Consider the following 24,177-nt stretch of genomic DNA (forward strand, 5'->3'; position numbering starts at 1 on the left):
TTCTGGCTCATTCCCAGGGGGCCTTTTTCATATTGCTTTCTCCCTGAGAAATAGTGAGATAGTATTTCAGTATTTTGACTGTGTTCTCTCAATTCAGTTTTTACTGTGACACACGGTTTAAAAAAGGCTGGATCCTAGTAGCAGCTTCTATGTTTAGTCACAATATTGACTGTTGTGTAGCTTCTGGAAAACTCTGGTGTGCCCTCATGAGAGAATGAGTGAAAAAAGCAGGTAATGTCTTAGTATTATGAAAATAATTTTGGCCTCTTGGACCCCCTGACAGGGTCTCAGGAACCCCTAGGGGATGCTGAACCACACTTTGAGACCTGCTGACTTATAGGTACACTGTTTTGAAATCAATAAAGCTCCAAACAAAAATTGTGTTAAGTTTGGAGGCAGAATTAACAGACACACAGTCTTAAATTATGAATACCTCCCTAGTGAGACTGTCTGTAGATTTCTCCACAAAAATATTCAAGTGATGCCTGCCAGGCTTCCCCAGATCACACATGTACAGTATACGCTCCTCTCCTCTGGCCTATTAAAATAGAAAAATTCCCAAATCCAGAATACATCTGGGCCCCAGGGTTTGGGATAAGGGATCTGTCAGAAATAAAAGTTCTATACGTGGATATTTTCCCTACAGTGTACATGTACTCTGCTATGCTCTAGCTTATTGTGTTTGCACAAAAACCTGGTTGCCACCCACAAGCTTAATGTCACACTTCGGTAATGGTTCACCGCTCATATTTGAAAAACTCTGGCAGACCTTCTGTAAGCTCCATGACGCCCTGTACTGAAAGGCAAGGAACGGGTTTGACCTGTTACCTGCTGCACGCCCCTCTTCCCGGGCCCTCCCCCCGCACCCCCCACACCACCTCCAAATGCTGGCATAGGGATTGGTAAGCACATTGTAGGTATTTAATAACTGTTGAGTGAATAAAAGAGCAAATAGTGAACAAAGAGAAGACAAGTAGTGATTGTATAGCATCTTACTACGCTGATGGACAGTGACTGTAGTGGGGTATGTGGTGGGGACTTGATAATGGAGGGAGTCTAGTAAACACAATGTTGCTCATGCAATTGTGTATTAATGATACCAAAAAAAAAAAAAAGAGTAAATAGTGAGGGACAGAGTTAGGACTGCAATCCCGCCTTTGCCGCCCCTAGGACTCAAGAATTCTGCGCACATCATATCCAAAGACACTGCCGGCAGTGCAGCCCCACCCCGCCCTGCAACCCCTCTACCTTTTACCCAGCGGCTCCTTCCTCCCTGGAAGGTGATTAACCTGAGCCTCGCTTCTGGATGAACTAGAACTACATTTCCCACCAGTCTCAGGGCCGGGACTACATTTCCCATAAGCCTCTGCCGCCGCCAGGTTCGTGCCCTTCAGCCACAGGGGCAGCTAATTGTGTTTTGCTTACCCCCAGACCCCAGTTCCGATCTCTCTGCTTGAATCACGGTCAGTCCACCCTGCAGCCGTGGTCTCGGCACTCCCCTCCAACCCCTCCTCGCGTGAGGAACCTGCCTCAGTTTCTCCAATGAGACCCCTAAGAGGCAGCCCCCTACCCCTGCCCTGGACTCCCGATGAACAGGGCGATGCGCTGCGGGTCTGTGAGCCGCCCGTCCCGGGTGCGCCGTGCAGGCCCGCCCGCGCGATCTGGACCCTGGGGGACTTGGACCCGCGCTGGGGGCGGGTTGGGGGTGTCTGGGTCGCCTCCGCGTTGCTTGTGAGGCTGCTTGTGGGATGCGCAGCGCCGGCCCAGCCGCATCGGGAGGGACGCCTCGCAGGTGCTCGGGGACGACGGGGACGTCCGCGCGCAGGGTGGGAGAGGGCGCTTCCGGTGTGTCTGCAGCTCGGGTGCTGTGAGGTGGGGGCGGTGACCCCGAGACGCGGCAGCCTGGCACGTGATGTGTGCGTCCTTGTCTGTTTTGTCTGTGTCCCTGACGGACCGAGCTCCAGTCCCCACTCTGCCACTTCCTGGCTGTGTTCCTTCGGGCAGGTGGCCGCCTTTCTGTGCCTCAGTTTCCACATCTGTACGATGCGGATGATAAAAATACTTGCCTCAGAGGGCTGTTCTGAGGAGTAAGAGGTAATAATATGTGTAAAGTGCAGAGAACAATGCCTGGTGGAGAGTAAATGCTCATAGAATAAATAAATACAATAAACTATGATTATGTATATTATGTGAGGCAGGTGTAATGGCTGTGTAATGGCTCTGTAACCTCATAGGAAATGTGGGTATTTGCGATGTGCGCATCTGTGTGTCTCTGTATGTGTAGTGTGTGCCTGCACCTTGAGATGTGTCATGGGCACCCATGTGTATTTAAGTATGTGATGTGTGACAACAGTGGGTGGTGTGTCTTTGTAATGAAATGTGTGTGTGTTTGTGATGTGTGTGTCCAGGTGTGTTTGGTATGTGATATGTGTATCTGTGTCTATGTATTTAATGTGTGTGCCTGTGTTGTGTCTCTGTGTGTTTCTGTATGTACAATGTGTGGGTATATTTGTATGTGATATGTATCCAGTGTGATGTATTTATGTGTATTTGTGTAGCTTTGCATGTGTGTGTGGTTCTTTGAGTGTGTTATGTGTGTGTCTGTATTCATGTACGAGTTTTGCCTGTCCATGTGCATCTGTGTGTATGCGATGTATGTCCGTGTATCTTTTATGTACCTCTGTATATATATGTGTGTTGTGTGTGTATCTGTGCATGTGATGTGTATGTCCCTCCTGTATCTGCTGTGTCTGTGTATATTCATACATGTGATACATGTGTCTGTGTTAGTGTGTCATGTGTGTCTATGTGACTGTAAAAGTGATGTGTTTGTATTTGTGTGAAGTGCATGTGTGTGTATCTGTGTGTGTGATGCTCGTGTCTGTGGGTGTTCTTTGTTGCCAGTTTGTGGAATGTGTGTTCATGACTGTGTGCCATGGCATGTCACTGTGGTGTCCGCGTGGATCTTTGTCTGTGGCATGTGTGGGTCTTTGTGATGCTTTGCTGTTCCTGCGTGGCTGGGTGCATCTGTGCTGGGGGCCGGCCTGCCTGTGTGTTCTCAGTGCAGCCCGTCATCCCTGCGTCTTTGTGTATGACGTGTACGTGTCCCCGTCTGCCGATGGCTGTCCACCTTTGTATGTGATGTGCTTGTCTGTGAGGGTCTCTGCGAGGTGTGTCTGCCATGTGTGGGCTGCGTGTGCCTGCCTGACATCTGCATCTTGGCGTGGAGCACACGTGTTCACGCTGGTGGTGTATCACAGCAGTGTCCCGGCTAGGCACTGTGGGCCCTGCACCCTCTCAAGGGTCTGCTGGTCCCTGTCTGTCCCTCCTCCTCCCCTCCCTCCTGGCAGCCAATGCTACTGGGGAGCCAGTTGCCATGACTACGCTCCATCCTCCCTCCATCCTCCCTCCTCCCACCCTTCCTCTGACAGGCTCTCTGCTCCCCCAATCCCCGCTGCCCTCGGGGGCGGGGCCCTCACTCTCCCCCCCCATCCTACCCTTTCCCCCCCCACCCGAGCAACCCCGGCTCCCCAGCTCCTCTCCTCTGTCCGCCTCTCCATCCCTTCATCTGTCTGTCCCTTCAGAGAGGGGGAGGGGGGTACCTGAGCCAGTAAGCAGCCCCTCCCTCCCCCTGTCCTGCCTCTCCTGCCCCTCTCCTGGGCTGGGGGGAGGCCAGGGTCGCGCGGGTCCTCATGGCTGGGGGCTGAGGGCCCGCCCCCCCCTCCTCCCCAGCCGCCACCACCTCCACCTCCCTTCCATCCTCGACAAGATGCCTGTCCCCGGCGCCCTCATCCTCCTCGCGGCCGTCTCCGCCTCCGGCTGCCTGGCGTCCCCAGCCCACCCCGGTGAGTCTGTCGGGCCATCCGGCTGCCCAGCGGCTCCCACCCCCACCCGGCCTTCCCCTGGGTCTGTCTGCTGGGCTCCGGCTCGGTCACCTGTGTGCGCGTCTTCCCGCAGCCGAACCAGGGCCTGGGGGGCCGCGGGGACGGTGCCTCTGTCAGCAGGGCCTGTGGGAGGAAGGCTGGGGGCTGGGTGGGGAGGGGGCCCGTTTGGGCAGCGTGCGTGTGTGTGTGTGCACGCATGTGTGTGTGCAGGTGTGCCCAGGGAGCGGGGAAGGACAGGCCTCCGGGAGAAGTCGGGGCAGAGGGGAGGCGTACTATTTCTAATGGGAACAGCACAGGAGGCTGTCTCCGGCTTTGGGGGAGACCCAAGGCTGCGGAGTTCCCTTCTCAGGGGCCTGGGCTGCGGACGGAGGACGTGTGTGCCCCAAGCGTCCCTGAGAGAGACAGGCCTCAGCGCCTTAACTAGGGGGTTCCAGCCCAGGGCAAGAATCTTCTCCCAGCCTGCAGCTGGGGGCTCATCCTCCTCCCCAAATACGGGCCAAGGAGGCTGTAAGTGGGAGCGTATTTTTAATTCTGAGAGCTCGGAGCTCCACTATTACTCTTTCTTCCCTCAGTCCTCACTGGAATCCATCCAAGCCTGGGGTGAAGTGATGGGGGGTGGTCCCTGCTTGGAGAGAGAAGAGGGACCCCACCCCCAACCCAACCACCTGAGAAGGCCCCAAACTACAGCTCCCACAATGCCCTGGGCCATCCGGCTCCTCTGCCAAGGGCCCTTGGTTGCAGAGCATCATGGGAGCTGTAGTCAAGACTGGCCAGGATGGGCGGGGCATGGAGTCCAGGGGCCCAGAGGCTTGAAGCTAGGACCCCAGCCCAGCCCTGTGCCCACAGATGGGTTCGCCTTGGGCCGGGCCCCTCTGGCTCCTCCCTATGCCGTGGTCCTCATATCCTGCTCTGGCCTGCTGGCCTTCATCTTCCTCCTCCTCACCTGTCTTTGCTGCAAACGGGGAGATGTCGGCTTCAAGGTAAGGTGCACGTGGACACTCAAAGTGGGGAGGAAGCCTCCAGCAAGGCCTTTTCCCCCAGCTGGTTTGTGGGGGCTAGAGGCAGTAAGTCTGAGAGCACCTTGGGGCCTAAAGTTATGGCAAGATCTGGGGCCTCAGGATGGGGAGTGGGGGACAGTTGTGAGAAAGACAGGGAGACATGCTGACGAGAAGGGTGATGGCCTGTCTCCCTCCTGTGTTCTCCTGCCCTTCTGCCCTCCCTCCCGGCCAGGAGTTTGAGAACCCGGAAGGGGAGGACTGCTCCGGGGAGTACACTCCCCCGGCTGAGGAGACCTCCTCCTCGCAGTCGCTGCCTGATGTCTACATTCTCCCGCTGGCAGAGGTCCCCCTGCCCATGCCCGCCCCACAGCCTTCACACGCAGGTACTGCTCCTCACCCTGACTGGGATCCCAGGGTCCTAGTCCCATGGTCCCTCAGGACAGGGTGGAAGGCCTGAGCGTGTTCTGTCAGGGGCCAGGGAGCTGAGCCCCAGGAGCCAAAGGGAAAGACCAGGATGGGAGCTTTGGAATCTCAGAAGCCAACTCAGGGAGTCAGAGAGCTTGGGGGAAACCACCCTCAATCCAAAACCAGATTTGGGGACTTTTGTGGGGGGAATCAATGGTGAGGTCAACCTAGACCTCGATTTCAGAGGCAGCCAATGGCAGGCTGAAGTCACATCATGGGACTTGGGGCAGCCAGTGAAAAGAGATTGACTTCGGTCCCCACTGAGTTGGGGCTTGTTGGTGGCACTTGGGAGGGGAGAAAGGCTCAAGGGCTCTCCCCCTTCCTCCCCAGACATGACCACGCCCCTGGGCCTCAGCCGTCAGCACCTGAGCTACCTGCAAGAGATTGGGAGTGGCTGGTTTGGAAAGGTGAGGGGGGCTGGGGGTGGGAGGCGGGAGGCTGTGCAATCCGGGGCTGCACTCCTGTTCTCTGTCCATCTCCCCTGCTCCCACCACTTCTCATCAGCCCCACCTCCCCACTACCCCCCTCAGCCCACCCATTGCCCTCACCTCTGTCACCTCTCACCCACTCCCACCCACCCCAACACCACATCTGTCAGTCAGCACCTCCCTCCTCACTCCATTGACCACTCCGCCTCGCCACCTGGCTCTCCACGCGTCCATCTGTCCATCCTTCCATCTGTCCCTGCACCCGCCGGACTCCGGGCCCGTGAGTCTCTCACCCCGTGCCTGCTCTGGTGGGGACCAGGGGTGGCGGGCTGTTAAGGGAGAGGCTGGAAAGAAGGGTCAGTTGGAGCTGTGGGTGGGGTGGCGGTGGTCCTGGGGTCGGGGCTGGGGAAACTGCAGGCCCTGACTCCTGGGTCCCCCTTGACCAGGTGATCCTGGGAGAGATTTTCTCTGACTACACCCCAGCCCAGGTGGTGGTGAAGGAGCTCCGAGCCAGTGCAGGGCCCCTGGAGCAGCGCAAGTTCATCTCAGAAGCCCAGCCATACAGGTACTGGGGCCTTCTCGGGGGACGTGGGCCTTGCAGGCCCAAGTATCCAAGTCTGCGCCTCATGGAGATAACATTTGGGAGAAATACAGTGTGGGGTCAAACCTGGGTTCCAGTCCTGGATCTACTACCTCTTCCAGACTGTGTGACTTGGTTGAGAGAATGTCCCCGGGGATCAGAGCCAGGAATTTGAAGTGAGAGGAATATGATGAGGGTGAGGGGGCCACAAAGGGAAGCTGAATAGAGGCCCACCCGTCTCCACTCTGAACCTCAGTATCTTCTGGAAAGTGAGTCCAGAGAGCCTGAGCATCCTCCTACAGAAGGCAGCTGAGAGGACTGAAGGTTACTCTGTGTTAAGCACTGAGTGTATCATGGGGGTTTCCTTCCTCAGATCCCTGCTTATGGGTGAGGAAAGGTATGATCAGAATCATGGCCAGGGCCCTGAGCAGGCACTCCAAATGGCCACTGAGGGGCTTTGTCACTTCGTTCCCCACCCCTGCTGGACTGTGAGGTCTGGGGAGGCCAGACTCTGTCCCTCCACTTGGCCTCCCTCCACTCTGAGGGCTTCTAGAAAAGGACTAGACCAGCATTTGCTACAGAAATGTCATGTGAGGTAGTAAGTGCCCTGTCACGGAAAGGGTGTTCACATAGAGACCCCTTAACAGACAGGGGTAAAAGTAGGGGTTATCTTGACAGATACAGACATTGGACTTTATTACTCCTTTGCTCTAAAACCTCCCATGGCTCCCTGTTGCCTGCAGGACAAAGTTCCCTCCTTTGTATAGCCCACAGGCCCTGTGCAGCCTGACCCTGTTCCCTTCCTGCCCCTGGCCCCTCACCCCAGCCTCCCTGGCCTCCTCACTGATCCCCCTCAGGTGACCATTCCCTGCCTCAGGACCCTGTCCTGGCTATTCCCTCTAACTAGAAAATCACTGTTGGCTCACATCCCCCCAGCTTCAGATGACGGGCTTCCTTCCCGCCTCAGGCTCAGCTTAGAAAGGCCTTCCCTTCCACGTGGACACAACACACATCCTAGTTTGTGATTATCCCAGCTGTTTACTTATCTATTTGCCTATCACCCCCTAGACCCATGGTGGCAACCACTAGCCACATAGGGCTATTTAAGCTATGTTAACTAAAATGAAATCAAGTGAAAAATTAAGGTCCTTGGCTACCCTCACCGCATTTCAAGTGCTCAGTAGCCACCTATGGCTGGCGGCTCCCGTGTTAGCACAGATCTAGAACATTTCCACCTTCACAGAAAGCTCTGTTGGAGAGCACAGGGCTCTACTGTCTTTTGGCATAAACACAAGTGCCATCAGCCCTCCGTAGATGTTTGCTGAGTGAGCCAGAGACCTGAGATCGGATCCCAGTTCTGCCACGCTTACCAGCTATGTGGCTCTGGGCTAGTCACTTCATCTCTCTGAGCCTCCTTTTCCTCTGGATCAAATGGGAAACATCCTGCCTGGCAGGGACATTGGGAGCATTTGATAACAGAGGTGGCCCAGCCTGGGCTCCGATTAGTAGGCGTGCATTGAATCCAAGCTTCCTTCTACATCCGCCATCTTTTCAAAAGAAAATATCAGAGACTGACAAGCGCCATGAGGAAATAAGGCAGTGTGTGATAGAGACAGGGGAGCTTTGGATGGGCTCCTGGTCGGGGGAGGCAGGAGGAATCAGACACACAAGGCGCTGAGGGAATGTGTTCTAGGCAGAGGGAACAGCAGCTGCAAAGGTGATGAGGCAGGGAAATGCAGACAAAATGCAGGGTGATGCAAAGGTCAGTGTCGAAATGTTAAAATGAAAGCAACAGGTCATAGCAAGGACTTCCCACTGTGCCGCTCCTCTGATCTCATTTCATTCTTTTCCACGACTGTCTGAGGGCCTCATTATGACATCCCCATTTTCCGGTTGTGGAAAGCTAAGGCAGGGGGAGTGCAGTGACTCCTCTGAGGTTACACATGTGGACAGGTGGGGTCAGGATTCAAGGCCCCGGCGCCTGACTCTAACCCACAGTGTGAGGAAAAGGAGGGAAACCAGGACGGCAGGGAGAGGCTGTGGGGAGGAGGGCTGGGAAGGGTGAGAGGCAGGAAGGAAGGCTGGGGAGGCCCCTGGGGCTGTGGCCAGGGAACTGGGGGGCAGTGGGGCAGTCCTGAGGTGGGGACGTGGGGATGGATGAGTGGGGGGGGAGAAAGGGGTATGTAGTGGGGAGACTGGAGGTGGGGAGACCAGAGAGGTCCAAACAACAGTATGGTTTCGCTGGGAGCCCAGGGCAGGTGCGGGTCCGGGGCAGGATGGAAGGGGCTGTTTCCTGACCCTGCCCCCCACCCCGAAGGAGCCTGCAGCACCCCAATGTCCTCCAGTGCCTGGGCGTCTGTGTGGAGACACTGCCCTTCCTGCTGATCATGGAGTTCTGTCAACTGGTGAGGGTCTGTGGGGAGAGGGCAGAGCCGGGAGCTGGGTGGGGTGGCGCCGGGGGCCCATAAATCTTTGGCAGTAACATCATCGCAGCGGCAGCTGTGTGACATGCACTTATGGTAGATAAGCACTCACTCCGCAGGCGGTGGGCACCGACCTAGCATGTGAGGTAGGGTCAGTGATGCCCATGTAAGCAGCAGGGGCAGCCGAGGCCTAGAGGGGCTACCCACTGCGTGCAGAGGTGGCCCCATCCTCCCGCCCACTGGCTGGGTGTGTGGGTGCCTGGGGGAGATGGCGGTGCTGACCCCTCCCTACCCTCCCAGGGGGACCTGAAGCGTTACCTCCGGGCCCAGCGGCCCCCAGAAGGCCTGTCTCCTGAGCTGCCCCCTCGAGACCTGCGGACCCTGCAGAGGATGGGCCTGGAGATCGCCCGCGGGCTGGCACATCTCCACTCACACAACTACGTGCACAGGTGCAAGCCGGGGAGCCCTAGGGCCTGGGGAGACGCGTGTGTGTGTGTGTGTGTGTGTGTGTGTGTGTGCGCGCGGCTACTCAGGACCAGGAGGCGAGGCTATGGGGGTGGGAGGTGAGGCCACAGCGAAAGGGTTCAGGAAGGGAAGGAAGCATGAGTGGCAGACACGCAGGAGGGAAAATCCCAGGAGGGTGGTGGGTGGGAAAGAAGGGTCGCCACAGGAGAGGGAGGAGTTAGGAGATGGGCGGGGCGGATGGGAGGAGTCTAGAGAGTGGGTGGAGTCTAGGCGTGGGGGCGGGGCAGGCTGCCCCAGGCCGCCCCCATCACCTCGCCCCTTACCTGGTCCCAGCGACCTGGCCCTGCGCAACTGCCTGCTGACCTCCGACCTCACCGTGCGCATCGGCGACTACGGGCTCGCCCACAGCAACTACAAGGTGGGGGCTGCCCTCCATCGGGGCGGGGGGGCGGGGTGCCCCGACCGGCCTGACCCTCCGGCACCCCCTAGGAGGACTACTACCTGACCCCCGAGCGCCTGTGGATCCCGCTGCGCTGGGCGGCGCCCGAGCTCCTCGGGGAGTTGCACGGGACCTTCATGGTGGTGGACCAGAGCCGCGAGAGCAACATCTGGTGCGGGGCCGCGCAGGGGCGGGGGCCGAGGAGGGAGGGCAAGGAAGGTGGGGGGACCCGAGGTTCAGCGAAGGGTAGATGGGCCCGGAGGGCAGGCCTCCCGAGGGTCAGGATGGGCCCCGACCTCTCTCCGCGCTCTGCCTCCCACAGGTCTTTGGGGGTGACCCTGTGGGAGCTGTTTGAGTTTGGGGCACAGCCCTACCGCCACCTGTCAGACGAGGAGGTTCTCGCCTTCGTAGTCCGCCAACAGCACGTCAAACTGGCCCGGCCGAGGCTCAAGCTGCCCTATGCAGACTACTGGTGCGGAGGGGCCTGACCCGAGGCCCTGACCTTCCTCCTGCCCCCAGGATGGCCCCAGAATCCCCCACGTCCTTTCACGCACCACCGCAATCTCGCCTCTTACTATGGCCGCTAGAGCAGAGGGGAGCATCCCTACCCATCCAGCAGCATCTGCTCCTTGGAGGGGGGTAACAGCTGCTATTTGAACTCCAGTTTCTTCAACCCTGAAAGACCCCCGCTGCTTCCTTCTCTGGTTCCAGAACTAAATAGCAAGGCCGCCTTGACCGTCGCTTCCTCACGTCTGCCTTGCCGTCCCCTCTCCTGGGTCCCTGCCCCTCTCTCTCGGGGTCTGTGTCCCCTTCCCACCAGGTCCCCGGCGCCCTCTCCCTGGGTCTTTCCCCAGTGACCTCCCCTCACCGGGACCCTGCCCACTGACTCTTGCCTCCTCTCTCCCCCAGGTACGATATCCTGCAGTCCTGCTGGCGGCCACCCGCCCAGCGCCCCTCCGCCTCTGACCTCCAGCTGCAGCTCACCTACCTGCTCTCTGAGCGGCCCCCGAGGCCTCCGCCGCCCCCGCCCCCACCCCGAGACGGGCCCTTCCCCTGGCCTTGGCCCCCGCAGCACAGTGCGCCCCGCCCGGGGACCCTGTCCTCGCCATTCCCCCTCCTGGACGGCTTCCCCGGGGCTGACCCCGACGATGTGCTCACGGTCACTGAGAGCAGCCGCGGCCTCAACCTTGAGTGCCTCTGGGAGAAGGCGCGGAGGGGAGCCGGCCGGGGCGGGGGGGCACCCCCCTGGCAGCCAGCATCCGCGCCCCCGGCGCCCCATGCCAACCCCTCCAACCCTTTCTACGAGGCGCTGTCCACGCCCAGCGTGCTGCCGGTCATCAGTGCCCGGAGCCCCTCAGTGAGCAGCGAGTACTACATCCGCCTGGAGGAGCACGGCTCCCCCCCCGAGCCCCTCTTCCCCAACGACTGGGACCCCCTGGACCCGGGAGTGCCTGCCCCCCAGGCCTCCCAGGCCCCCTCCGAGGTCCCCCAGCTGGTGTCCGAGACCTGGGCCTCCCCCCTTTTCCCTGCGGCCCGGCCCTTCCCCGCCCAGTCCTCAGCGTCCGGCAGCTTCCTGCTGAGTGGCTGGGACCCCGAGGGCCGGGGCGCTGGGGAGACCCTGGCGGGAGACCCTGCCGAGGTGCTGGGGGAGCGGGGGGCCGGCCCGTGGGCCGAAGAGGAGGAGGAGGAGGAGGAGGGCAGCTCCCCGGGGGAGGGCAGCAGCAGCCTTGGCGTCGGCCCCAGCCGCCGGGGTCCCCTCCCCTGTCCCCTGTGCAGCCGAGAGGGGCCCTGCTCCTGCCTGCCCCTAGAGCGGGGAGACGCTGTTGCTGGCTGGGGCGGCCACCCTGCTCTTGGCTGCCCCCATCCCCCAGAGGACGACTCATCCCTGCGGGCAGAGAGGGGCTCCCTGGCAGACCTGCCCCTGGCACCCCCCACCCCGGCCCCCCCCGAGTTTCTGGACCCCCTCATGGGGGCGGCGGCGCCTCAGTACCCCGGGCGGGGGCCACCTCCCGCTCCCCCCCCCCCCGCCGCCACCTCCCCGGGTTCCCGCGGACCCGGCCGTGTCCCCCGACCCCCCCTCAGCTGTGGCCAGTCCCGGCTCAGGCCTGTCATCTCCGGGCCCCAAGCCGGCGGACAGCGGCTACGAGACAGAGACCCCTTTTTCCCCCGAGGGAGCCTTCCCAGGCGGGGGGGCAGCCGAGGAGGAAGGGGTCCCTCGACCGCGGGCTCCCCCCGAGCCCCCCGACCCGGGAGCGCCCCGGCCACCCCCAGACCCGGGTCCCCTCCCGCTCCTGGAGACCAGGGAGAAACCGACCTTCGTAGTTCAAGTGAGCACCGAGCAACTAATGATGTCCCTGCGGGAGGACGTGACAAGGAACCTCCTGGGGGAGAAGGGCGCCCCGCCCCGCGAGACGGGGCCCAGGAAGGCGGGGAGAAGCCCCAGGAACAGAGAGAAAGCCCCCGGCCCGGGCAGGGACCCCGCAGTCCTGGGCAGCGGGAAGAGAGCCCCAGGCCCGAGCGAGGACCAGAGCCTCCCCGTGAATGGGGTGACAGTGTTGGAGAACGGGGGACAGAGAGTCCCGGGCATCGAGGAGAAGGTGGTGGAGAATGGGGGCCCAGGATCCCCAGAGAGAGAAGAGAAAGTGCTGGAGAATGGGGAGCTGACACCGCCAAGGAGGGAGGAGGAAGTGTTGGAGAATGGGGAGCTGAGGTCCCCAGAGAGAGAAGAGAAAGTGCTGGCGAATGGGGGACTGACACCCCCAAAGATCGAGGGGAAGGTGTCAGAGAATGGGGGCCTGAGACTCCCCAGGAACATGGAGAGGCTGCCAGAGACTGGGCCTTGGAGAGCCCCAGGGCCCTGGGAGAAGATGCCCGAGAGTGGGGGTCCAGCCCCCATGATCGGGGAGCCAGCCCCAGAGACCTCGTTGGAGAGAGCCCCCACACCCGGCGCGGTGGCCTTGCCCCAGAACGGCGGGGAGATAGCCCCTGGCCCCACTGGCCCAGTCCTCAGGAGCGGGGTGCTGGAACCCGGGACAGAGAGGAGAGCCCCCGAGACTGGGGGGGCGCTGAGAGCCCCCGGGGTTGGGAGGCTGGACCTCGGGAGTGGGGGCCGAGCCCCAGTGGGCACGGGGATGGCCCCAGGCGGCGGCCTCGGAAGCGGCGTGGACGCAAAGGCCGGATGGGTAGACAGCATGAGGCCACAGCCACCTCCGCCACTGGAAGCACAGCCGAGGAGGCCGGAGCCAGCGCCCCAGAGGGCCAGGCCGGAGGTGGTCCCCGAGGGAGAGCCCGGGGTCCCAGACAGCAGGGCCGGCGGAGACACGGCACCCAGCGGAGACGGGGACCCCCCCAAGCCCGAGAGGAAGGGTCCCGAGATGCCACGACTGTTCTTGGACTTGGGACCCCCTCAGGGGAACAGCGAGCAGATCAAAGGTGAGGAGGCTGCTGGGAGCGCGGGAACTTGGTTGGGGGCGCAGGCCGGCTGCTCCCAAGACCTATATAGTGCAGCTGAGAATCTCTGGCTCCTGGGTTGCAGACAGGTCAGGCTGCAGGTGTCCAGTGCAGACCCTGGAGTCTCTCAGCCTGGTCTCAAGACCTGGTTCTGTCCTTCCTTAGCTCTGTGACCTTGGGCAAATGACCTTATGTCTCCGTGGCTTGGTTTTCCCATCTGCCAAATAAGGATGCCTAGGATAGCACCTAATCAGGTTTCAATCAGTTAGGACTTCTGAAGCCTTTAGCCGAGTGCCTGGCACTTGTAAGCACCTGCTTTTTTATTAGTTTCTATTATGGCAATTCACTTAGGGTTCTCAAACTCAGATGGGAGCCAGACAGTACTGAGGAATGAATGAGGCAGGCTGGAGAGGCCGGGTGGGAACTGGGAGAAAATGCAGCCACTTCTCAGCTCCATTCAGGAATGCCCACCCGGTGTTGCCAAATCTGCTGCCTTTCCCTTTTGAACCAAAGCTCTGAGTGTTTTCATGGCTGAAATCAATTCAAACGAAGCCTATCTGTGGGCTGGGCTGCCAGCACATGATCTCTGGTTTAAACTTTCCAGCAAGCTGGGGTGTCTATCCAGTGTGCCAGGTGTCCTGTGTGCCAGGCCCTTAACTGCCAGAGGCTGGGACCCATGGAGCCTCAGACCCTGTCCCCCAACCTGGCCCACCTCCCCCCACCCCCACCCTGGTATTAGTAACCTGAGAGACATAGAAATGCCTTTTATGGAAACTGAATTTTGGTAGAAACACAGGAAGTGTTTTGTCACAGAGGGGACAATTTAAGAGAAGATAAATGGACAGTAAAGATAAACGGCCCCTGTTTAGATGTGGAAAAGGGGACTATGGCTCCACAGCAATCTGGAGACCTGATTTCCTTCAATACTGGTACGAAGGTTATAAATGACCAGGCTCTATTTTGTATTGGCAACCTCATAGCCACACTTGAAGGAAATATTTATCACCTCTGCTTATTGCAGCTCAGGAGGGAAAGATAAGGAAGGGGCAGGGCACAGAACTTTCCTTCCTCAAAGCCTATGGTATTAGAACACTACCACTTTCTTGAGGCTGTTGTGGGGAGTTTACAACCAGCTGTGTCAGGACCGCTGGCAGCTTGAGTGTCGGGATGAGCAGCTAATATGCCTGAGGATCTAGGATGGGTGGGAGTTGGTGTTGCTGGGTGAGAAGAGGATGAGAATACTGTTTTGTTTTTAACTCAGTGAATTCCTACTTATCCTTCAAGACCCCACTCAAATTTCCCTGGGAAGCCTTCCTGATTTCTAATGGCTGTCACCCTATTCTTCCTTTGGGTACCCACAGCCCCTTATAGCTCCCTGTATACAGCACTCTCCTCCCATTCCATCACCCTGAGATGGATGGCCAGGGAAGGCCTCTAGGAGGAGGTGACTTTTAAGAAGATAAGAAGGAAGTGAGCCAGGTGGACATCTGGGGAAGGGTGTTTCAGGTAGAGGACACTGAGATGGGCACTGACTTGGCATGTTCAGGGAATTGCAAAAGGCCAGTGAAGCTGGAGTAGAGTGAATGAGGGGAGGAGAGTGACCCAGTCCATAGCCATCTTTCTCCCTGCCCTGCCCTGACCCTCCTGTCATTTCGCATCATTACTGCCCCTCAACCCTCCACCCCACGAGGGCCTGGCACCCAGTTCACTTATGCCCTAGTGGAAGAATGAATGGCCCCTGTCCAATTACCAATGAGGAAACAGAGACTCAGAGAGGTGGATCTGCCTGCCCAGAGACACACAGCAAGTGAGCAGGATAGGCTTGGGTTTCGAAGCCAGGTTTCCTCTAACAGGGGCCTGGAGTCCTTCCTCCTAGTGGCTGAGATAAGAGAGTGTTATGGCAGGGAAAGGGCCTGGAAATGGCTAGACACCCCAATTTGTCTGGTGATGAAGGGCCAGAGAGGAAAAGTACCTTGGTCAACATCACATAGCAGGGAACATTCATCCATTAATCCCGCAAATATTGACTGAGTACTTCCATGTGCTTGCGGCTTGGGGATGCAGCCAGAATGAGCCCAGCTCGGTCTCTCCTGTGGCAAGGCAAACATTCATCATACCGCCACAGAAATACGGTTATATACTGAGGTAATCTCCTTGGGAGGAGAGGTGCTTGGTGCAAACTGGTGGCCTGGCCTGACCTCCTGGGAGATCTCTCAGGCCTTTCAAAGCCCGGACAGAGCTGGTGGATGAAGACCACTGAAGCTAGAAAAGGGAAGTTCCGGCAGAGGGAACAGTCTATGCAAAAGCTCATAGGTGGAAGGATTAGGGAGGTGATCCATATGGCTGGATGGATGTCAAGCCAGAATGTGGTGGGGACACAGCCTGGAGAGGTCAGGAGGACCAAGGCACTTGGGCCTCGTGGCCCTCGTGGGGAGAAGTTGGGGTTTTGTGCAGTGGGTGCTGGCGAGCCATGGGGAGGGTTAAGCCCTGGAGTAGGGGAAAGGTCTCTCCCACTCTGCGTGGAGAAAGGCCCCAGTGCAGCCCTTCGTTTCACAAAGGGGGAAACTGAGGCCCAGACTGTGCCTGAGCTCACCTTGAGGGACACGCAGCTCGGCGGGAGGGCATGCCTCAGTTTCCCCAAGAGCAGGGGCTCACTAGGTCTCTCCTCTCGCAGCCAAGCTCTCGCGGCTCTCGCTGGCGCTGCCGCCTCTCACGCTCACGCCGTTCCCGGGGCCGGGCCCCCGGCGGCCCCCGTGGGAGGGCGCGGACGCCGGGGCAGCTGGCGGGGAGGCCGGCGGGGCGGGGGCGCCGGGGTCGGCGGAGGAGGACGGGGAGGACGAGGACGAGGACGAGGAGGAGGACGAGGAGGCGGCGGCGGCGGCGGGCGCGGCGGCGGGGCAGCGGGGTCCCGGGAGGGCGCGGGCAGTCCCGGTGCCCGTCGTGGTGAGCAGCGCCGACACGGACGCGGCCCGCCCGCTGCGGGGGCTGCTCAAGTCTCCGCGCGCGGCCGACGAGTCAGAGGACAGCGAGCTGGAGAGGAAGCGCAAGATGGTCTCCTTCCACGGGGACGTGACCGTCTACCTCTTCGACCAGGTGCGGGGCACACGGGTGCCGGGGGCGGGGCCTGGAGGAAGGCCGCGCCGGGCGTGGGGGCGGGGCCTTCGGGTGGGCGGGGCTGGGAGAGGCTGGCCGGGGAAGAGGGCGGGACTTGGAGGTCGGGAAAAGACCCTGCGTGTAGGGCGGGCTCTGGGGAGGGGGCGGGCCGGGAGGGCGGGGATGGGGCTGCAGTAAGGGTGGGGCGAGGCCTGCGATGGGGGCGGTGCTGGAGGGCGAGGGAGAGACCTGGTGAGGAAGGATCCGTCCGAAATGAGGACACCTGGTCAAGGAGCCCGGAGAGGCTTGGGTTGGGATTTGGGCGTGGCCTGGATGGTGGTTGGGGCGTGGCCTCGCGGGATTAGGATGGGGCTTGTTGACCAGCGCGCTAGTGGTGGTAGAGGCTGGGGCAGACTCGGGATGGAGCGGGTTTTATCCACTCGGGCGGGTCCTGGACAGGCTTGTGAGGTTAAGATACTAAAGTGCAGGAGTGGGTTCAGTCATGGATTTAGCTAATGGACTGGCGCGGGGCTTAGATGGGTTGAGGCGTGTGTTAAGAGTAACGAGGGCTGGGAGGCTAGTGTTGAAGAGAAAAGGTAGGGGAGCGGAGAGGTGCCTGTGGACCGGGGCCGCGTGTAGGTGGGCCTGGGGCGGGGCATACGAGGCAGAGATACTGAGAGGAGGAGGAATGAGGTAGCGAGCTGGGGCCTGGGTCGCTGAAACAAGGGGTTGGGGCCTGGAAGGCTGGAGCGGAACAGCTTCAGAGGGTGGGCCTTAGGCTCTCGGGAGAGGGTCGGGAGGTAAGCAGGATGGGATGGGGGTTTACAGGACCACAGGAGCAGGTGGTTCTAGAGCCTGAACTTGGTCGCCTGCGGCCGAGATCTCGGAGGTAGTTAGGGGCCATAGAGACGGGAAAGGACTTGAGATAATATTGGGTTAGGGGCTACCTTGGAAGTAGGGCGGGGTTAGACGTGGGCGGGGCTCCGCCGTCAAGGGCGGAGCTTCGGGCCGGGTTGAGGTTAAGGCTGATTTGAAGCTTCCGAGGCAGATTAGGGGCTCCAGCTACCTCTCCAGAGCGGGCAGTTGTAAACTGGGATGCCGGAAGCCTAGGAAGTGTTAGCGGGCTGGCGCCTGGGTCGCTGAAACAAGAGAATGCTCGTTGGGAATGCGGTGGTTAGGCTGTGACAATTCGCCCCCTCCCCTAATCTGCCTTCACAGGAGACGCCAACCAACGAACTGAGCGTCCAGGGCCCCTCCGAGGGGGACACGGACCCACCAACACCCCCAGCGCCAACGACGCTTCCCCACCCCGCCACCCCCGGAGATGGGTTTCCCAGCAACGACAGCGGCTTTGGTGAGTGCCGGGCGGGAGGCGGAGCAAGAGTTGGGGGCAGGTCTTGGGCGGGGCCTTGGGAGGAGCCTTGGGAGGAGACGGGGTAGGTTCGCCGGAGCTGAAGCGGGCGTCCGCAGAGAGGTCTGAAGGTCCGGCTGCGTCCGCTCCTTTCTCTCCTCCCCCTCCCCGCAGGAGGCAGTTTCGAGTGGGCGGAGGATTTCCCCCTCCTCCCCCCGCCAGGCCCCCCCCTGTGCTTCTCCCGCTTCTCCGTCTCGCCTGCGCTGGAGACCCCGGGGCCCCCCGCCCGGGCCCCCGACGCCCGACCCGCAGGTACAGTGCTGCAGACCAGACCCACGGCCCTGTCCCCACTTCTGCCTGTCTGGGTCCCCATCTGTCTCTCCACTTCCTCCTGTCCCCATCTCTGAGTTTCCCTGCCTCTCTCAAGTCTTTTCAAGACCCCCTTTGTGTCTGCACTCACTGCTTACCAATAAGACTGCCTAGTTCAGACCAGGCGGTGTTAATAGGCCTGAGCAGCACGTCCCCTGCCCGAACCTCAGTTTCCCTTTCTGTGAGGATCCTTTTGGAATCTTGCCTATCTTTGTCCCGGCTCCCGCCTGCCACTTGCCAGATCCTGATCCCGTCTCCGTTTGCGGAGGTTAATCAGAGGCAAATAAGGAGAGAAGAAACCATGTGCTCAGAGCTGCTTGTATGAACCAGAGCAGAGAGAATGGCCAGGGAGTCCCATAGTAATAATAAGAACGACACTGGTACTATTACTAACAGAAAGCTCTTACATAGACCCTACATTATTTTGCCTCATCTGAACTCATCTCATCCTCGCTAGGATCCATGGGTAGATTCTAGTCTCACCCCCATTTTATAAAAGAGAAGACTGAAGCACAGAGAGGAATGAGGAGCCAGGATTCAAACGCTGCTGCCTGGCCCCAGTCCCTGCTGTCTGCAGTTATCCACACCTATCAGGCTCGCTTCCCGTGTTTCACATACACCACATCGCTAAGCCTCACCCACCACCTTGGGAGACGGTCATGTCACCCTTAGTTTCTGACGGTCCAAAGCTAAGGTCACTGTCACAGAGGGGAGGGTAAGCCAGCTCTCTCCTGGCAGGCCTGGGCTAGGGAGATCAGAGCCTGGGACTGCCTGCTGCCCCCTGCTGCTGCTCCAGAGAACATGCCTGGTTGCAGGTTTTGTCCCCAGAGGACAGAGCTGGGAAGGTAGGACGTCAGATGGCCCTATTCTTGTTACTCCACATCGTGTCTGAGTCCAGATGTTGGCCCTGACCGTTCTCAACTGTGTGGCCTAGGGCAGGTCACTTTCCCTCTCTGTGCCTCAGTTTCCTCACCTGTAGAATGGGGATAATAAGAGGCTCTACCTCACAAGATTCCTGAGGGATTAAATGGTTTAATCCCATGCACGCAGCAGGGACGCTGGTCATGTATCAATGGTCCCTACTTGGGAGCTGTTACTGCCCTTAAGTATATGTTTATGGAGCCTCGGCTGTGTGCAGGTGCTGTGCTGCGCATGGGGGATTCCATGCTGAGCAGTATTAGTGAGCCCTGCTCTGCCTCCCCCACAGACGCTGAACCCCACAGCCCTCCAGTAGATGAGCAATTGCAAACCCAGGGTTGCTGGGAAAGCAGGTGACAAGAGGGAAGGGCTTTGTCTCCCTGGTGGAAGTGCCATCTAATCGGAGACTTGAAGGGTTGGTTATCGTTAACCAGGTGAAGGGGAAGGGGACAGTGTGCCAGCAGGTGGAACAGCTTGCACAAAGGGCCTGAGGCAGGAGAGAACTTGGTCAGTTCACGGAACAGAAGGGTGGCAGGTGGGGAGGCAGCGTAGACCATGCAGGGCTTGAGGGTGGGCTGAGGGGCAGCAACTTTGTCGTGGGGGTGTTAGGGAGCCTCGGGCAGGCTGTGAGCAGAGAAGGAGCAGCGCCAGCCCTTGGTGGAGGAAGACCCCTCTAGGGCCATGTGGGAGCCTACTGGAGGCTGGGAGGCTGGAGAGGAGTCCCGAGTGAGGGTGCGGAGACAGGGAGAGGTGAGGACAGGCAGAGACGCGGGGCTGAGAGCTGACTCTTACTTGACTACATCTTCTGGCTTCACCCCAAATATCACTTCCTCCCAGAGACCTTCTCTGAGGCCTCCAGGAGGACAAGGTGGGGTGAGTCCCAGGGCGTGGGGATACCAGCCAACTGGTGAGTCAGGCTGAGGCTGGCAGGACAAGCCAGGGAAGATGACTTTGCCTTTAATCACCAGGAGAGGACAGGGAGGGCTCGAGCGTGCAAAGCCCCAAACCCCCTTCACTCAGTCGGCAGATACTCCTGCTGCAGCAGCTGGGCTGGGAGCTGCTGAGCGTGTTCGCGGGGGCCAGGCAGAGCCCCCTTCTTCCTCAAACCCCTGTACTTGGTGTGGCTCTACCCAAGTAATAAATGCTCACTGGGTGCCTAGTATCCCGGAGTCTCCCCACCCCCTTAAGAAGGATGTGACGGTCATGCTCCCCATTTACGTCATGCTCCCCATTTACGGAGAGGGAAATGAGGCTCAGGGACAGGGAGGGAGAGTGGTGACTGGGCCCAGGCCCCTCCGGTAAGAAGGGTAGGGTGGAGAGTCACCTGCGTGTGGCCCTCAGCGAGGTCCTCCTCCCCACAGGCCTTGGTTTTCTGGATCTGTGGAATGGTGAGGGGCTTTCCTTCCTGGAAGAGGAGGGGTCCTGGGAAAGTTTGGTGGGATGGCATTCTGTGCCAGGCCCGGTGCTGGATGCTGGGGACACAACAGTGACCAAACACAATCCCCTCCTCCCCAAGCTTCCGTTCTAGAGGGGCCAGCGGAACAGGAAGCTAGCTCTCCACCAATGACTGGGATTATCCCAGAGGAACACTGGGAAGGAAAATAACCACAGTGCAATGATACCGAATTACTGGGTCGCAAGGGCTAGGGAAGGTGAAGGGGCAACTACTTGACTGAGAAGGGCCAGGAAGGCCTCTGAGGAGGGGGCACTGTGGCAGGGCCCGAATTACATTGGAGATGCTAAGGAAATGGCAGTGGGCACAGCCAGTGCAAAGGCCCTGGGGTAAGACTGTGATTAACATTAGGAGGAACTGCGAGGAGGCCAGTGTGGCTGGAGCAGAGTGAGTTGGTGGGAGGCAGGACTGATGAGAACAGGAAAGGGACAGAGCAGATCGTGTGGGGCTTTGTGGGCCTCCATGAGGGCTTTGCTTTCACATCGAGAAGCCGTGCGCCTGTCTACCCTGTAATTCCGTTTCTCTCTCCACTTCCTCTGTCCCCAGGCCCCGTGGAGAACTGACTCCCCGAAGACCCACCCCTCCTATACCCCCAGAAGAGGGGTTGCGAGTAGAATCCTCTGTGGATGACGGAGCCACTGCCACCACCACAGATGCCGCCTCTGGGGAGGCCCCCGAGGCTGGGCCCTCCCCCTCCCCCACCATGTGCCAAACGGGAGGCCCTGGCCCCCCGCCGCCCAGCCCCCCAGACGGCTCCTCTGACCCTCCTGACCCTCTTGGTGCCAAATGAGGCCAGAAGCCCCTCCCCACTCCCTGGAGAGCCGCCTTTCTTGAACTGAACTGAACTCTTTCGGGCCTGGAGCCCCTCGGCACAGCGGAGGCCCCTCCTCACCTACTCCCAGCCCCCAGACAGGGCTGCAGGCTTTGGGGACCCAGACCCCCCCATCTTGCGTCTCTCCTTCCCTGCTCCAGCCCAGCCCCTGGAGGGGCCTCTGGTTCAAACCTTCGCGTGGCATTTTCACATTATTTAAAAAAGACAAAAACAACTTTTTGGAGGAATGAGGGGCCTGTGTGTGTTTCGGGGGGCAGAGCAGGGAGGATGCAGGGAGCAGGTGCTGCACTCAAGAAGCTGCCAGCCTCACCACCCCACTTGTCAGATGGGGACATTGAGGCTTAGGAAGGCGGAAACACACAGTGACGTGGCCCCGGCTTCTGTTTTTTTGCATCCCTACCCTGTCTGGAGTTGGCAAGTTGGCATCATCGACTTCGGCTGCAGCCTCAGCTGATAGTTCAAGAGGTGACAAGGGGCCAGCGAGGGCTGGGGGATGTGGCAGGATATGGCCAGGGCCATGCTTCCACAAGGCAGCCTGTAGTGGCCAGAAGCCATCCCAGGACCAGGACCGGTGAGAGGGGCCTCAGAACTGACCTGCTGGTCCCCACACTGGATCATAGCACCCCACACCCCTCCTCAGACCAGCACCATCTATCTGTGCCTTGGTGAGGGACTGCCTGCCCACCATGGCTGTGCCTCACTTTACCTGTTTCTCCATGTGACACCTACCTCCCTGACATTCGTCTCTTTGATTTTGTCGCTTTAGCTCCATTTCACTGGCCCCAGGTCCAGTCTCCACACATCTTGTTTTCCCATCTCTTCATTTCAGCCTCCTTTTCCCTAATTGTTGCTATTTCTTTGTTTGAGTTTCTGAACCTTTTTTTCCTTGTCTGTGTTTCCTCTTGTCTGTCTTTCTGCCCTGTTTTGTCTCATTTTCTTTTTCTCAATTCCTGCTGGGCTGTTGACTCATTCTGCCTCCATTTCTGCCTTTTTCCTGCTTGCGTCTCTCTTTGCATTTTGGATCTCCTGGCTTCAAACTGTTCCCCATCACCTTGGTACTACTAGATCCACTTGCGTATCTGAGGGATGCAGTTGGCACGAGGAGGGAAGAGGCCAGGAGTGGGTGATCAGCTGGGATGCTGTGGACTCCTGGTTTAGGAAATAAGGCAATGAGGGCATTGGGGTCACATGGAAATCTGGGGGTGGAGAAGGGGAGAGTGAGAGGATTAGGATTTGCTACTTACTACTGCTGCGACTGCTGGCAGGCCTGCTGCCACCTGAACTGACCTTGGGGCACACCTACCAGGCTGGGCGTTGCATGAAGCCAAGCCAGGCAGGGCAGTGGGGCCTGGACTCCAGGTCTGCAGGAGGCAGGTATTAGTTCACTAGGGTTGCTACAACAAAGTACCACAAAGTGGTGGCCTAAACCACACACATTTATTGTCTCACCATTCTGGAAGCTAGATGTCAGGATCGAGGCGTCCCCACGGCTGGTTCCTGCTGAGGCTGAGAATCTGCAACCCGCCTCCTTTTCTGGTGGTTTGCTGGCAATCTCTGGTGTTTCCTGGCGCACAGAACCATCACCCTGACCTCTGCCTTTGCCTTCACACGGTGTTCTCCCTGTGTGGTTGTCTCCGTGTCCAAAACTTCCCTTTGTATGAGGATACCAGTCATACTGGACTAGGGCCCAGATGAATGACTTCATCTTAACCAATTATACCTGCAGTGATCCTTTCAAATAAGCTCATGTTCTGTGGTACGGGGGCTTAAGACTTCAGCATGCAGATCTTGGGAGGACACAACCCTAACAAGGGGCTGGGAACTTGGGGTCCTGGAAGAAGAGGGTGCTGGAAGCCAAAATTCTCAGCCCTTGGGGAGATGATTTGGGGGCAAAACCAAAGGACAACACTGAGGTGACTGGAGTCTGATTTGAGTGTTCCACAGGCAGATGAATTCCAGCTTCAACTGGCCAAACCAGACCCACTGATTCCCTGCCCCCTACCCCCAACAAATTCCTTCTTCTACCATCTCAGTAAATGGTATTACCACTCACCAGTTGCTCTAGCCAGAGCCCCCTCAAGTCCTGCCGACTCCTCTGCTGAAATGACTCTCGTGTGTCCACTGCTGTCCACCCCTACAGCCACACTCTCATCCTGAGCTGACTTACCTCCCTGCTCAGCCCCAAATGACGCTCGTGTGGCAGCCAGGGACCCCTCCTACAACTCAATCCAGACACATCACCCTCCTGCTTCAGGCCTTGAATGGCTTCACATCAATGAAGAATAAATACATCCAGTCCCTACCATGGCTGTTCAGGCTCCACGTGATGGGGCCCATTGAGCCCAACTTCATCTCCTGTCACCCTCCTCAGCCATCATACGAGCCCACACACAGCCCTGCTGTCTCTCCGACCCACCATGCCTTTCCTGCCTCTGCACATGCTGTTCCCTCTGCCTGGAAAGCTCTTCCAGGGCATCTCCATCATGTCAGCTCCTTCCCCCATTGAGTACTTATGGGTTCATTCCATGGAGCAAGGCAGCATAGGACAAGACAGTGGTAGGACCTTCTGATTACCCAGGAACCTCATTTCCCATGACTTTCTTGGGTAGCTAACTCCATTTCCCTGGAACCTTTGAGGAACTGGGAATTCCAGTTCATTTAGGAGCTCCACTTCCCATCAGACCCTGGGGTCTTCCCAACCTCTGGAAGGGTAGAGGTCCAGGCTAAGGTAAACTAGGGCAGTCTTGATAAACTCCCAGGAAACCTCGAGATCACTTCCCTCGTCAGTGGCGCAGCCAGGGCTGCACAGCTTGCTGGGAATTGTAGTTGGATCATCTTGTGAGAGGGCAGACCATCTTTGAAGGTGGCAATGATGTTTCAGTGCCAGGGGCCCTTCATGCCGGTGGAGGCCTGTGGCCAAGGTGGTGCTGGGCCCAAGATTTGTGTCGCCCCCCCCCACCCCACTGGGGACACACAATTAGGGGTGCAGGAGGTACTGCACCTCCGATGTGGCCCAGGTGGCATGCTTC

General features: G+C 59.0%; 1 protein-coding gene across 1 annotated transcript; it reads left to right on the plus strand.

Moving 5' to 3' along the window:
- Positions 1 to 1,645: 1,645 nt before the first annotated feature.
- LMTK3 (lemur tyrosine kinase 3) lies at positions 1,646 to 21,078 on the plus strand. The gene is given in 17 exon segments (XM_036885643.2): positions 1,646 to 1,792; positions 3,733 to 3,845; positions 4,731 to 4,864; positions 5,115 to 5,265; positions 5,678 to 5,754; positions 6,222 to 6,340; positions 8,673 to 8,760; positions 9,079 to 9,227; positions 9,577 to 9,661; positions 9,733 to 9,854; positions 10,005 to 10,154; positions 10,592 to 11,696; positions 11,698 to 13,114; positions 15,807 to 16,225; positions 17,444 to 17,579; positions 17,751 to 17,888; positions 20,863 to 21,078. Coding segments are annotated over 17 exon segments (4,464 nt in total). The 5' UTR covers positions 1,646 to 1,748; the 3' UTR covers positions 20,880 to 21,078.
- The last annotated feature ends 3,099 nt before the right edge of the window (positions 21,079 to 24,177 follow it).

The sequence above is a fragment of the Manis pentadactyla genome, chromosome 15 (genome assembly GCF_030020395.1).
Source record: "Manis pentadactyla isolate mManPen7 chromosome 15, mManPen7.hap1, whole genome shotgun sequence".
Lineage (NCBI taxonomy): Eukaryota > Metazoa > Chordata > Mammalia > Pholidota > Manidae > Manis > Manis pentadactyla.